Below are 14830 nucleotides of genomic sequence, written 5' to 3'. Positions count from 1 at the left end.
TAAATTACAACTAAAATATAGAACACCCAGAACCATCAGAAAGTCGAGCTATAGGGAAGTCTGACAACTAAGGAATTAAAGAAACAACGTCCATCTAGACAGGTAGGAGGGACAGAGGGGCAGAGACGAGGAGACCTGGAAGGGGCTGGTCCCGAACCCACGTGTGGTGGATGTAAAAGGAAGGGATATATCTCAGAGGGAGCGAGGGACCCTGTCCTCACACCAGACCAATCAGCCCAGGGTTCCAGTGCCAGGAAGATGAGTCCCCGTAACTTCTGGCTGCGAAAACCTGTGAGGTTGGGCCAGTGGAGGAAACCGTAGGGTTCTCAGGCTTCCCCTCCTAAAGGGCTTCGCACCACACACGCATTTACTCAGACTCACTCCTTTGGGCTTCAGCACCAGCGCACACAGGGAAGAACCAAAGTGTCTGCCAGCAGGGCGAGAGCTGGGGGACAGCTTCCTCCCAGACAGACCTCCTCCCGGACAGACCTGCAGACAGCGGCCGTTATACCTTTTCCGAGCCCTCGCCCACACAGAGCCATAGTGCAGTGGCACCATATCTGAGTCTCCGTCAACCCGGCTCACATGGTAAGCTCCGCCCTGATGATTACCTAAGGGTCTGCCCCATCCAACTTACAAGCCCACCCAAGCAGTCTTCCCACCCTGGCAACAGAGGCTTTCCACATGAAGAGCTGGGCTTGGCGCAGACTTCGGACCTTCCTAAATCCACTCAAGCAACAGCTGAGCCCAGTCCCCGTGTCTGTCGCTGAATGGCCCTAGGCCAGGCACCAGCAGTGGCTGTCTGGCATTGATTGCTTTATAGCTTATGCCAAGGGGCCCCAGAACACAGAACACAGGTGGAGGCGGACCTTGGCCTGCACCACCCAGGAAACCCCAGAGCCTGCACACCCAATGGGCAGTTACAGACCACGTGGGAGCACCACCCAACCACCTCCACAGGCCACAAAGGAAGGTGGTTACTAGCCAGGGGTCACAGCCAGTCCTACCAGCTGTCTGGACTGGGTAAATCCCTCCCATTGACCTGCTGATGACAATCAAGACTCATCTACAAGGGAGGGAGTACTCAGCCCACATGGAGGGCGTACCTCGAGTGCCCAGCTTGGGTGATAGGGGAGGCTGTGCCACTGGGCCCTTTGGACACCTACTATATTAGGCCACTCTGCCAAGACTCGGAGTCGAAGCAGCCCTACCGAACACATAGAAACAAACACAGGGAGGCTGCAAAAAGGAGGAGACATAGAAATATGGCCCGAATGGAGAACAGAACACAACTCCAGAAAATGGAGATAAGCAATCCATCAGATGCAGAGTTCAAAACACTGTTTATAAGGATTCTCAAGAAACTCAGTGGGTACTTTAATAGCATAAAAAAGACCTAGGTAGAAATGAAAGATATATAATGGAAATAAAGAACAATTTACAGGGAATCAACAGCAGGGTGGATGAAGCCAGGAATCAAATCTATGATTTGGAACATAAGGAAGAAAAAGATATCCATTCAGAACACCAAGAAGAAAAAAGAATCCAAAAAATTGAGGATAGTGTAAGGAACCTCTGGGACATCTTCAGACGTTCCAACTGTCATATCTTAGAGGGGCCAGGAGAAGAGAAAGAACAAGAAATTGGAAATCTACTTGAAAATACAATACAAGAAAACTTCCCTAACTTGGTGAAGGAAACAGACATGCAAGTGCAGGAAGCACAGAGAGTCCCAAACAAAATGGATGCGAAGAGGCCCACTCCAAAACACATCGTAATTAAAATGCCAAAGGTTAAAGATAAGGAGAGAATCTCAAAAGCAGCAAGAGAAAAGCAGTTAGTTACCTACAGGGGAGTTCCCATAAGACTGTCAGCTGATTTCTCAAAAGAAACTTTGCAGGCTAGAAAGCACTGGCAAGAAATATTCAAAGTCATGAAAAATGGGGACCTCCAGCCAAGATTGCTCTACCCAGCAAAGCTGTCACTTAGAATGGCACAGCAGATACAGTGCTTCCCGGACAAGGTAAAGGGAAAGAAGTTTATCATCACCAAGCCCTTATTATATGAAATGTTAAAGAGACTTAAGAGAAAGAAGATCAAAACTCTGAACAATAAAATGGCAAAAATACCTATCCGTCAACAGTTGAATCTAAAAAACCAAGCAAACAAGAAGAACAGAGACAGAACCATGGATACGGAGAGCGTTTTGATGGTTGCCAGATGGGAGGGGGCTGTGGGGGGGGTGAAGCGGTGAGGGGGTTGAGAAGTACAAACAGGTAGCTGGAGAACAGCCATGGGGGTGTAAAGCACAGCACAGGAAATGGAGCAGCCGAAGAACTTACACGCCTGACCATGGACATGAACAAGGTGTGGGTGGGGATGGCCAGAGGGAGTGGGTGGGGGCCTGGGTGGAAGGGGACAGAGAAGGGAAAATCACGACAACTGTAACAGTGTAATCAACGAAATACAACATTAGAAAACGGGAACTAGCTCATTTGGGCATGCCTTTTGAAAAGCTCGGTGGTCGAGGCTGGAGTCGGCCCTGGAGGCCCGGGGCTCATCCCCCACTCCGTGCCCCGCAGCGCAGGGCGGGCAGGTGGGGACACACAGCCTCAGGCTTCAGGGGACACAGCTCTGCTGCTTTGACCTGCCTCTCCCCTAGAGAAAACAGCGTCACGTCGCGTCACGTTTGCAGTTTGGGCAGTATCATCGGCATCACCATGAACATCCAGTTCGCAGACGTGGGCTGAGTCAGTTAAAGTGGGAAAAGGGTGACGTGGGCGAGTTGGTCTCGATTCCAATGAGTTATTTTGAAAGCCACATGCCCTGTTTTTTTTTTTTTTTTTTGACACTTAGATAATATGCTTGTCACCACTCTAATACCTGTTGTGAAAAGGAAGATGAGTTACTCTGATCGTTTCGTGTTGTTTTTATTTTAATACTTTATTTATCTATTTATCTATTTATTTATTTTTAGAGCGAAGGGAAGGGAAGGAGAAAGAGAAGGAGAGAAACAACAATGTGTGGTTGCCTCTCACGTGCCCCCAACTGGGGACTCGGCCCGCAACCCAGGCATGTGCCCTGACTGGGAATTGAACCTGCCACCCTTTGGTTCACAGACCAGCACTCAATTCACTGAGCCATACCAGCCAGGGCTCGTGTTGTTTTAAAGCAGCTTATTTCCTGGAAAGATTTTGCTGCTCTTCCAGGGGTCTTTAAAAAGGCCGTTTTGACGGAAGTTCTTCCTTTGTCCACCTCAATGCTCAGGTTCATCAATGCTAGAAGACGAATTCTTCAGCCGATGTTGGATTCTAGTTGTTCAGAAACCCCCAAAACAAAGAAGAAAACTGCTCAGAACAGACCAGTGCAGAGGTTTTGGCCCGACTCCATTGCGTCAGGAGTCTCCCAGCCACCGCCCAGCGAGCTCGCCATGTCGGAAGGTACAGGGCCCAGGGCGCATGCGGGTGACAACACAGGGTGGGTGGTGAACCCCAAGCACTGTCACCTCCCGAAAGTTTAGGGGACATGAACCAAGGTGTGTGCAGTAGTCTGCTTCTGTGTCTGAAGTGTGAGGACGCGTCCTCCCGTGTGCTAAGGGACTGTGCGAGGTCACTCACACACAACACGTGAAACGTGACCCACACCAAGGTCCAGCGCCAGCAGTGCACTCTGCGGCCTTTCGTCTTCCTTTTCCCTCGCACGTGGGGCAGAGGGTGGCATTGTCACCTGGTCACCCCTGGCACTTCTGCCTCTTGACCCCTCAGGCCCCTGGGAACCTCGTCTGGCTTTGCCTGCCCCCTTTGACCCTGCCCCCTCTCCGATGTGTTTACACACGCCTTTCTGGTTTGTTTGCGGGTGTTTTTAAGTGTATGTGATGGGGTTACCACCTCATTGCTGCTCTTTCACTCTCCTCCTTGGTTGCCCCTCAGCAAGGTAACTGCTGTAAGTCAGGCACGTTGGGGCCATTATGTGTTCACAAACGTCCCCCCTGCCTGGCAGAGACTCCGGTTGCCGGTCCGTTAGGCAGTGAACAGTCACGCTGTCGCGGATGCTGCTTTGGGTTTCGGACTATTTTTCTGTCTCGTGGCGGATCATTTCTCTTCCTACCTGCCGGCTTCCCCGTCCCTTCCTGCCGCGTCTGAGCTCCCTCTCGCCCCACCCAGTGCGCTCTCACAGCAGACACTGCGGGTCGCCCCTGGCAGTGCCCTGCGAGCGGTTCTTTCTGTCTCGGCCGCGGCTGCTGGTGTTTGGGATCCACGGGGCACAGTTACAACTGGCGCTCCGTGCCGCCGCCCTCTGCCGAGTCTGTCCTCTGTCAGCTCTGGGTCTGGTGAATGAGTCTTTTTTTAAAAAAAAGATTTTATTTATTTATTTTTGGGGAGAGGGGAAGAGAAGGACAAAGAGAGGGAGAGAAACATCAGTGTGTGGTTGCCTCTCGCAAGCCCCTTATGGGGGACCTGGCCCACATGACTGGGAATCAAACCTGCGACCCTTTGGTTCGTAGGTGCGCACTCAGTCCACTGAGCCACACCAGCCAGGGCTGGTGATTGAGTCTTGTTCCCAGCAGGTTCAGTCCCAGGCTGACCACCCCCACACTCACAGAAGGCCTTGAGTGCTCCGCCCAGTGTCCAGGTAGTGGGTGTGTCCACTCTGGCTCCTGAGCTCTGGATACCCCTCTGTCCTCTCAGGTGGCCCTGGCCCCAGCACGCGCGTGCCGTCTGTCCTCTGCCCAGTGCTGAAGGCATCCCACCGCCGCCGCGCGGGCCGGGCTTGGTCCCGCCCCTCACAGTGGGCGGTGCATCAGGCTTACTTTGTTTCCATTTAACTCCTCTTGACTCGTGGTGTCTGCATTTTCACCTTTGTCTTTATCTTGCGGGTTTTGATACGTAGTGACCCTAAATTCGTGTTCAAATAATTTATATTTTAAGTTGTTATTTTCTCTTTCAATACAATAATTAGTTAGAAGGGTACTATTGCTCTCTGCCCCTCTCCTCCTCTTCAGAAAAAGCAGTGCCTGTCTGTTAGGGGAAAAGTTCAAACGCGATTATCCAGTGAACAGAAATCTCCCCTCCATCTGAGCGTCCAGTCTTCTCCAGAGATGACCCTCATCCCCAGTGTCCTGTCCGTGTCCCCAGTGCACACGAGACGGTGTTCTGTGCACCGGCAAGAGTGACAGAACCTCTCTTCCCAAATTTAACATATCCACAGTGATGCCTCCCTTTGCTCTCGCCATGTATTAATATGCTGGAGACTCCTAACGGGTGAGCACGTGAGATGCACCGAGGTTCCCAAGACAAACAGGAGTCAGCGCGTCTGAGGTTCTTTCCGTCTTTCCCCTTCCCGGCTGTTCTCGCTCGACCTCACTCCCCTCGCTTTGTTTCCTTGTTACGTCTGTGTGGGCCTCTCCTGTTCCCCGGTCTCGTGTCCTTCTTGGGGTGCTTGTTCCGCCCTGACCCCTGAGACCTTCCGCAAGGCCCGAGGCCCACCCCAGACGCAGCCTCCCAGGTGCCCGTTGCACCTCCCAGGCACATGCAGGGGTCTTCCCGGGAGGTCAGAGAAGCAGGGAGCACCCACTGGGTGACCGCATTTTCCTCCACCAAGCGCTGACATGAATAGTGACCGCCGCGTTCTGCTGGTCTGCCGCAGGAGCCGTTGTGACGATCACCACGCCTGTGAGCATGAACGTGGACAGCCTCCAGTCCCTGTCCTCGGACGGCGCCACCCTGGCCGTGCAGCAGGTCATGATGGCGGAGCAGAGCGAGGACGAGTCCGTGGACAGCCCGGGGGCGGGCAGGGCCGCGCTCACCCCCGCCCACATCAGCGGGCTGGTCCTGGAGAACAGCGACTCCCTGCAGTAGACCGCGGCCGGGACCCAGGGGGCGCCAGGACCCAGGGCCGCGGGCCTGGCTTTTTAATAGTTTGCACAGCAAACATTTTACACAGTTTTATTTCTGACCTGTTTTATATGTAGATATAGAAGAGTGCACTTTTGTATTTCATAGCGAGCTTCCAGAGCGTCTGTGCCGGTGCAGCGACTTCTTTCGAGCGTGTGCGCGCGTGCGTGCGTGTGGGTTTCCGAGGAATGTCTTTAAAGGTGCGACGCTAGCAATGTGATGGATGACAGACACCCCCGTGAGCCCCTGGCTAGGTTAAGGATCGGTGCTGCCGTTTCGTAGAGAGTTGTGCAGTTTCAACTGAGTTCTGTGGTTAAAGCAGGCCTCGTGGGCTGACGGACTTGTGTGGCCCACGGGCTGAAAGAAGCTTCCGCACCTTAAAGCCGCCAGTGCAGGGCGGACAGGGCACGACATGGCAGCAAACTGGCGCGACTCCGCGGCGGGCGCGCACAGCCCCGGGGCCTCTGCGTCCCCCACCGTCCGGGGCCTGTTCCGTTCGCTATATATAGAAAGAAACTCCTATTTTTACCTTGCTGGACTTATTGGATAAAAAAGCTATTTTTATAAATTCCTTATGAATTGGATTATAACTATATTGAGGGTAAAATTTCTAGAGGAGAAACCATACATGCTTACTATTTCAATTTGGAGTGCGATGAATTGGCCGAATTTTGTGAACCTGCCCCAAGATAGCTAGGGTAATAATTTACATTTACTACTATGGAAGAAACAACTATTTAATGAAACTTTGGTATCTTCAAATTTTAGTTCATCCGTAAATGCTCAGATTGCATTTCCACTTAATCTAAACGTACGTGGAAAGGCACCTGCCCACCAGGACTTCGTTAAGTGAAGTGGTAGACAGTGATCAGTTAACGCTCTCACCGTCCGTGTTTCAGTCTAAGTTAAATTTGACGGCGGTTAAGTGGTGACCACACCACATTAGCTGCGTATTGTTTTAGGGTTTGTTAGTCAGCCATATGTTACGCATAGAATGTTTATTATTATAAACTAATATAAAATGTCCTCCATCCCATTGGCTCAGACCTGGGGTAAGTCGCAAACAGTCACCTTTGTTCCGTGATGGACAGAGAGAGACCGAGAAGGGAGGGGACGGAAATGAGTGGGGCCGTGCTGACCGCGTGCCGCGGGCTCCTGCTGTCGGGTGCACGTGCACCGGCGGTCCTGGGGCCCGTGCGTCCTCCTCATGGGCGTGACTCTGGAGTTTCCAGAGCCCTCCTCTCCTCTCCAGCACACGAGATCTGAAATAACGTTAGGGCTCCCGTTTCCTGGTGACGAGACGGACCAAAATCGTAGACTGGGTTTTGTCTACTTTGGTTGATTGGCTTTCACCTGTTGGCTGGCAAGCGGGGCTGTTGAGCAGAGAGAGGAAACAGGACACCTCATTTCACAGAGCAGGCCTGCGTGTAATCCGATCGGGGTGCTTCCCGGGGGTCGGCGCCTTCCCGAAGGAGGGGCCCACGGCTGGGAAGGCCGCCATGCCTGGGCTGCAGCTACAGCGGCTGGTTGTGGACCGGGGTCACTTTGAGAGGTTTTCAGAGCTAGAGCAGATTTTTTCTGGGGCTGACTTTTCCTTATAAATGGATTCATTAAAGTCAATCATAGGAAACTACTTCCTGGATAAACTAGAAGGCAGGGAGAAATAATAGGAATTTCTTTTAAAAAAGTATTTCAGGAGCTTTAAAAAGAAAAACTTGACTGTCAACTCTTTGGGGAGATAATACCATTTTTAAGCAGGTATTGATTGCATTCCTTATTTATGAACAGTTTTTACTATTTTAAGTCTACACAACTTTAAAAGGTCATTTTAGCTTTACTTAAATTCTAACTTTTTTGGACTTCTCAGAAACGAGGGTCGGCGGAAGCCAGCCCTCTCCTCCTTGGCCCCGCCCTCCCTCCGTCCCTCTGGGCCACCCTGCTCTTCGGTTTAGTGTGGACACATTCAGAGGGTATGGGCTCCTCATGGCTCAGCAGACTGTCAGCCAGGGCTGCGCACACCACTTCAGTTCGGAGGCGGCTGCACCAGGGTTCTCGTTGGCCCAGACCCGCGCCTCTGGGCCCAGGGGCACAGCGTGCGCCTCTGCAGCTGAAGCCGGTGCCCTGAGCTCTCAGTCACTGTCATCAGGGGACCAGGGTGAAGGCCACTTAGAGAGCATGCACTCCTGGGCAGACCTAGCCTGCAGTTTCTCTGACCTCTCCCCCTAACCACCGCCTGCCGTGGCTGTTTGGTCCGAAAAACTGTTGCCCAGCACACAGGTTGTCAGAGTCCGCCTTGTTGGAGCCCGTTGTCCAGCCCTCGGGCGTCACAAGAACCTATGAAAGCACCGCTTCTGCTGAGCTGTCACCGTGAACGGGCTGATGCTTTGCTCTGGTTAAACTCCCCGCTGAGGCACGGGGCTTCTGAACGTGTGAGACCCCAGACAAGCATGTCATCCCGCCGCTCAGCTGCTGAGCAGGTGGCTGACAGCTCCAGCCGGTGGGCTGGCCCAGCGCCCAGTCTTCTGGTCCCAGATGGTGAATAGTGTAAGCATTTACCCCGTGCGCAGAGGGTAGGGCCCCGCCCGTTCACAGCCGCAGGGCGCCGCCGCTCCAGCCCCACACCGAGGGTCTCGGGGTTCGGTTCCGTCCCGTCGTCGTGTGACCCGACTCTGCCCTCTGGGAGAGAGTGTCGGAGCCCTTGTTTCTGTCGGACCAGCTCAGACGTGCCCGGGAGGTGTGACAGGCCCAGTGCTGGCCGTCGGGGACAGAGTGACTCGGCAGCCTGCCTTTGTTTTAGTTACGTTTGGTCTATGAACTGACAATCTTTAAAACGTGAATACTGTAACAATATGTTTTCTTGGATTGTTGTCTTTAAAAGGGATTTTTGTGAAGCAATTGATTTATCAAAGCAAAAAAAATTAAAAATAGAAACACGCTTTATGGCAGTTGTATTTTCTGAAGCTCACGTCACCGCATGCCGCTTTCCCGTTTTAAGTAATGCGTTCAGGCTGTTGACGTGTTTGCTGGTGACAGTTGGGGTTCGTGGTGACCCCTGCACATTTAAACTCAGGGTCACCCTGCACTGGAGCCGTTTATGTTTTCAGGAATCTACGATTACTTCAGTTAGTCATTGGTTTTCCAGGAACAAATTAGAAAGTTCTATTTGCATTTTATTGTATTTCATCATGAATCTTAGGACTCTGATAGAAACGAGAAGAATGATTGATGAGTGACGTACTGCCTTTCACGGCTCCCACTGGAAACCGTGTGCCAGGCGCTCCGGCCCCCGGGACAGGCGTCTGGGCTGCTGCAGAGGGCGCGTCAGCGACCCCAAGACTGGGCTCTGAGGCTGCCGTGAGTCAGCACCTGCACGTCTTTAAACAGAGCAGCGTCTGAAAGCGTGGATCCCGCCGCAGACCAGGGCTCACGGCTGCACTGTTCCGGGAGGGGCTCCGACGGGCGGAAACGGAGTCACTGCCTGGTCGCGCTGACGCCTCGAGGTCAGAGGTGAAGGTGGGCATGACATTTAACCGGGTAGGGGCCCAGCCCTCAACCGTCACCTCTAGACTCCAAGTGCTCTACTTGGAAAGAAAAGAAATTTGGCTTGTGAGGTTTACTCTAGCTCAAAAGTACTGTTTTTGACAAAATTTTATCTATCTTGAGAGAGATGCATTAACAAGTAATGACCCCGCAAACCCTGAAAATGAGAACTGAATTGGCATCGAATGTTTAGCGCTTCGGCTTTTTTTGCTTCGTGCAGACGTCCCAAGTGAGGGCCGTTATGTTCAGTCCGCGTGCACTGCTGTATGCGCTCTGCTGTATGCACACGGTAAGAAGAAATTCCTCACACAGATTATGTTTGCCCCTTTTACAGTTAGATTCTCTTACCTTCTCCGAGACCTAGGATGGCCACACCATTTTTACACTGAAACTTGCACAACTGCAGCCCACGTGACTCGCTGAAGCACACACTGCTCCAGGAGGCTCGCTCTCTGCACCCCCCCACCCCCGTGACCCAGGCCGGGGCGCCGGGCCTCTGCGAGGGGTGGGCGGGGCACAGGGGGTCCTGTCTCCGCAGGGTTTCCTGCTCCGGCCTGGCGTCCGTGAGGGACAAGGGAGTGTTCCCTGCCTGAGGAGTTCCGCACTTTACATACAGAGAGCATTTGGAGAGCATTACCTTGCACAGATACTTCTATTTTTTATATCGTGGTTTAAATGAACCCAAGACTTCAGCCTGTGAAAGCCAACAGTGGCTGTGACATAAAGGAGGAACTCTCTCATCCCAGCAGGTCTGATGGGGGCATTTTAATGATGTTGGTGGCTTTGGTTGCTTAGACATTTTTAGAAAATGGGTGGTAGATAAAATCAGGTGTATTTTAAAAAATACTTTGCTGTAAACTCAATTTTCCCCTGACATTATCTCAGCACAGCCACGCGTGTTCAGAGGTGGGCTGTGAGGCCCTGGCTGGCTTGTGTCTGGGGCTGGGGGTCTAGCGCAGCCCCGAGTCTGCAAACCGGAGGGTGTGCGTGTCAGCCCAGAGCAGCCAGCCCAAGGGCTTGCAGGGAAGGCTCGGCCGAGCGGAGCCAGGGAGGCTGAGGAAGTGGCGTTGGCAGGAGGAGGTGAGTGTGTGGAGGCCGTGGGCTGGGGCCCCCAGCATGCATCTGTGGCTTTGATAACAGCAGTGTCAGAGGAGGGTCAGAGCAGAGGCCCCGGGTCGCGTCCCAGGGTGACTTGGAAGCCAGAAGAAGGTAGCACAGGAACTTACTTGGTTGCCTTGAGGCGAAGACATCTCAAGACCCCAGGTGCAAAGATGATGAGACAGAACACCGGTGGTTTGGGCAGAGCCACAGGGAGGGTTTGCGTTCGGTGAGGGACGCGTGGACTGTAAACAGGTGACCAGGTGAGAGGGGCCTTTCCCTCTTTCTTTCTTACATCTAACGCTGTCAGGGAGTTCGTAATTAGGGCGAGGGGAAGATTCCTGCAAATCAATGAGAAAGAACTAGAAATCGAGAGGAAAACGGCAGGGTGCTCACTGGAAGGCAGATGCAGGAGGCAGCAGGCAGCAGGCCCAGGAAGAGCCGGGCGCAGGCCTGGGGAGCACTGTGTCAGGCAGGGCCAGGCGGGCGGCACTGTGTGCGCACGCGAGCGGGAGCCTGCACGCTGCTGGCGGGCATGTCCGTGGGACTGCCGGGCCCCCGACGGCACGGAAGGGTGATGAGCGTCTCAGCCAGGGCGCATGCAGGGCTCATGGCAGCACCTCTCCTTTCTGACACTGGGTTGTTTCCCCTCGTTCCGTGTCTCCTGATTTGTGGTTGATGCCGCCTGTTTTCTGTAGAGCAGTAGGGACCGCAGTAGGTAGTCCTCAGGCCCAGAAGTGGGCGCATCCCCTCCGACAGGCCGCTGGTGTGGGGCGAAGTCAGTCTGTTCGACCCGTTGCTGGGTGTGGGTTTCGTTGCTCCGGTTACCCTCAGATTTCCCCAGCCCGGGTCTCCTCTGTGTTCCTGCCAAGCCTCAGCTTCCGGCAGGTGCTGCGAGCCTGCACCTGGCTCTGGCCAGCCCCCAGCCCCCACCAGCAGAAGACCAGATGAGGCTCAGGTGGAGGCAGGGTGTGGACCTGGTTCAGCCTCAGTCACAGGCAGGCCCTGTGTCTGGGGCTCAAGGTTCAGCACCTCAGCGGTCTGCCCACTCCTACCTCTGCTGCAGACACAGCTGGATAGGGTCTAGGGCCAGAGCCTGCATCTGAAAGGTTTTCTGCTCCCCTCCACCAAGCAGTGGTTCTTACTGGGAGGGGACGGGGGTCGTTCCTCCCCCAGTGGATTAAGGCTTTGGCTTCACAGGAGGGAAGGGCTGGTGTGGTGGGTGGGGTGGCAGGCCTGTGTACCTGGGGCGGGGCAGGGCGGGGCGGGGCGGGTCTCCAGCTCCCTGCCGCAGCCCTCCCCTTTGCAGCTGCCTCCTCTTCCTGCACTGCCAAGGGGAGCCACCCTGTGTCCCCTCCCACTCTGGAGGGCTTGTCACTCTTTGGGATTGAGTCACCTGGTAGCCTTGTGACCACAGCTCTCTGAGCTTGAGTTCAGATTTTGCATGTTATCCACCTTTTCTCATTGTCAGGGTGCCTGTCATGTTCTCGTGGCTTCCTACATCCGAAATGGAAGCGGAGCCACAAATGGTGTGAAAAACCAGGTTCTCAGATAAATGAGGACGCAGGGAAAAGCAAAACCAGGTCTGTCGCACAGTCCCATTGGCGAACGAGAAGCGCGCAAAACACCGTTCGTTGTCTGAGGACACTCCGCGGCCGGGTGGGCGGGGAGGGGGCCTCAGCTGCGGGCCCAGGACGGCCACCAGCAGCGAGGGCAGCCTGTCCAGACCCAGAGTGGGGTGCAGACCCAGCTCTCTGCACCAGAGGTCCCAGGTTCCATGAGGATGGGGATCAGGCAGGGGGAGACTGGGTTTGGAAACCAGTTCTATTCAGAAGGTAAGGGGTGGTTTCGTTACTGTCCACCTTAGCGCTGAGCAGCGCAAAGCCATTGCAGTTCCTGGTTCCTTGTCCGGGAAGGTCGTTCTCTATGCAGGTGTCCGGGGTCTGGTGGCAGGTTGTGTGTTCCACGACGGCCACGGCAGCACTTGCAGCCCCACGTGTTCTTCTAAGACTTTGCCCATCAAGTGAGGCCCCTCCTCCTGAAACTGGGTGGGGTTTTGTTACCACTGTAACAGCGGAGCAGCAGGAGGTGCGCGGTGACACTGGTAACTGAGAGGTTTACACCGGGGTGGACCGCTCCCACCTAGCTCTTTCTTGGGACCACTGCCCATGGGCCCCCAGCCACCGTGCGGTGGGGACGACCGGCCACACGCAGAGGCTGTGAGCGGTTCCAGCCAGAGCCCGCACCAACCAGCAGGCAGGCGAGAGTGAGCGCGCTCGCAGACGCGTCCTGCTGCGCTGGGGACGGCAGAGCAGAGACGGCTGTCCCTGGACTAGCGGCTGCTCCAAGCACAGCCGTGGGGCAGCGGTGGCCCCTGCTTTCCGCCGCTGTCGGGGGCGGTTTGTTAAGCGCCCTCTTTGTGCTCCGCGGCGCTGGGGTGGGCCTATTTTCCTCCAGCGGGTCAGCACCGGCCTCTCGGAAGCCCACCCGCAGACCCACGGACGCACTCAGTGAGCCTGGGGAACCCCGATGCTGGCTCTGGATCCAGTCACTGTCCCCCAGCTTTGCTGTTGGGTGAAGGGAGGGTGAAGGAGGCATCTCAAGGGGGCTTGGGAGGGAGTGGGCCACGCACACACGGCCCACTGCCGGGACCCCACGGCCAGACCAGACGCCCGCGTCCTCCAGGCTCAGCGGTGCCGTCGTCAGCGCGAACGGCTGGCAAAGCGGCTCTGCGCTCCAACTTGTATCATCCCTGACTTCATGCTCACCGTCCGGCCCCCGCCACCAGCCACCCCAAGGCCAGTCCTGTCTGAGGTGCTCCTAGTACAGGGGCCGCAGGCGTGAAGGAGACGCCCGCCCAGCCCCGGAAGGAAAGGTCTGGTTATTCTGAACTAAGTCACAGAAGCCAGATTGAGTTAACGAGAAGACTAGACAATAAAACGAACAGACCTGTCCTGCTATTAAAATGCTTAAGGAATGACTCATCCGCAGACCGACCAGTGTTCCTAAAACGGAGTCTTTGTGAGCAGCATCTGCCCGATGATGGAAGTGCAGTCTGAAGCACTCTGTTGTCTTAAGTAGGTTACGTGTGATCTGGCCCTGCTATTCTTGCACACACTGGTCCTGCCAGCCCTTTCCTTTTAAATAAACAGCACAAACAAGAACGCCATACTCCCCACGGGGCCCAGCGCACTGGCTTGCCCCACAGGAGGCTCCCGGCGGCCCAGGTCTGCATGTTCGTGCCCCACCCTGAGGTCGCTTCAGTCCACCCAGGCCATGCCCCGGCCGTGGGGTGTCCCCACCTGCCCCAGCCTAGTTACAGCTGTGGGTGCAGGGCAAGGAGGCCGAGTTAATGAAAGGAGGGAGGGTTAGATGCCAAGGAAGGTCAAAAAGTCCCTGGCCCTGGGCGTCTGCCTCCTGCTGTGGGGGCTTCGGCAAGATCCCAACAGGAAAATGAGGGGAAGCGGGGTGCCTGGTTGCCCACACTCTCACGGCCAGGACTCTGCATGGACCGTCTGTTTCCTCCGCCCCTCGAAGCGTTGCTCCTGGGCCCTCTTTCTACTGCAGCCTGCGGCTGCAGGGTCCACTGTCTGGGGATCTCCCTTCCCTGTCATCCTGTGGGTGCCCTCCATGGCCTCAGCTGCTGGAGCCCCTGATCTCTCCCTTGTTTTACTCATCTCGGGGGGAGAGTAAACAAACACTGGATACCTTCCGGTGCTCTCCTGGGCAAGGAGGCCACTTGCCTCGCCGGAGACATCCGTACCTGCCACGGCTGTCAGGGGAGAAGGTGCTCACAGCAAGGGTCTGGCCGCTGCCCCTTCTCCTTTCAGAGGCTTTCAGGCTCCGCCCCTTGTCTCCCAGCCCCCACGTGCTGGAGACGGAGAAGTCCGCTGCCTTCCATATTCCGAGGCTGTGTGTGAGCCGGGCTTCCCCACCCCTGGAAGCTTCTGTTGGGTCCTGTCGTCCCCAGTGGTGCTCACTATGTCCCCCGGGTGGTTCCTTCTCCGTCCGTGGTGCTGGGAGCTGCGTGGCTCCTCGCAGTCTGCAAAACCATGTCTTTTAGTCCCGGACAGTTGCTTGCATTATTCCTTCTCTGTTTTCTCTCTCCTTTCTGGACCTATGACTGACTAGTCACATGTTAGAATCCAAGATGCGCAAAGAATTGCAAGCACGAAAAACAGGAAAAACGCATCACGAGGCATCATGATTTCTAAAACAATATTGAAATGAACAAAGATTGAGGACACACACTTTCTGACTTCAAAGCATGATACAAAGCTACAATAATGAGAACAGTG

General features: G+C 54.8%; 1 protein-coding gene across 2 annotated transcripts in view; it reads left to right on the top strand.

The window, feature by feature from the left end:
- PKNOX1 (PBX/knotted 1 homeobox 1) overlaps positions 1-9839 on the top strand; it is a 53530-nt gene extending 43691 nt beyond the window's left edge. For both annotated transcript variants that reach the window (XM_045852541.1, XM_045852542.1), the window contains exons 11-12: positions 3268-3440; positions 5647-9839. In XM_045852541.1, coding sequence (XP_045708497.1) covers positions 3268-3440; positions 5647-5858 — 385 coding nt within the window. In that variant the 3' untranslated portion in view covers positions 5859-9839. The remainder of the gene's footprint in view (positions 1-3267; positions 3441-5646) is intronic.
- The last annotated feature ends 4991 nt before the right edge of the window (positions 9840-14830 follow it).

The sequence above is a fragment of the Phyllostomus hastatus genome, unplaced genomic scaffold, assembly GCF_019186645.2.
Source record: "Phyllostomus hastatus isolate PE091 unplaced genomic scaffold, TTU_PhHast_1.1 phas_contig_948, whole genome shotgun sequence".
Classification (NCBI taxonomy): Eukaryota; Metazoa; Chordata; class Mammalia; order Chiroptera; family Phyllostomidae; genus Phyllostomus; species Phyllostomus hastatus.
The sequence above is the reverse complement of the archived record's forward strand: the minus strand, read 5'-3'. Positions and strand labels throughout refer to the sequence as shown.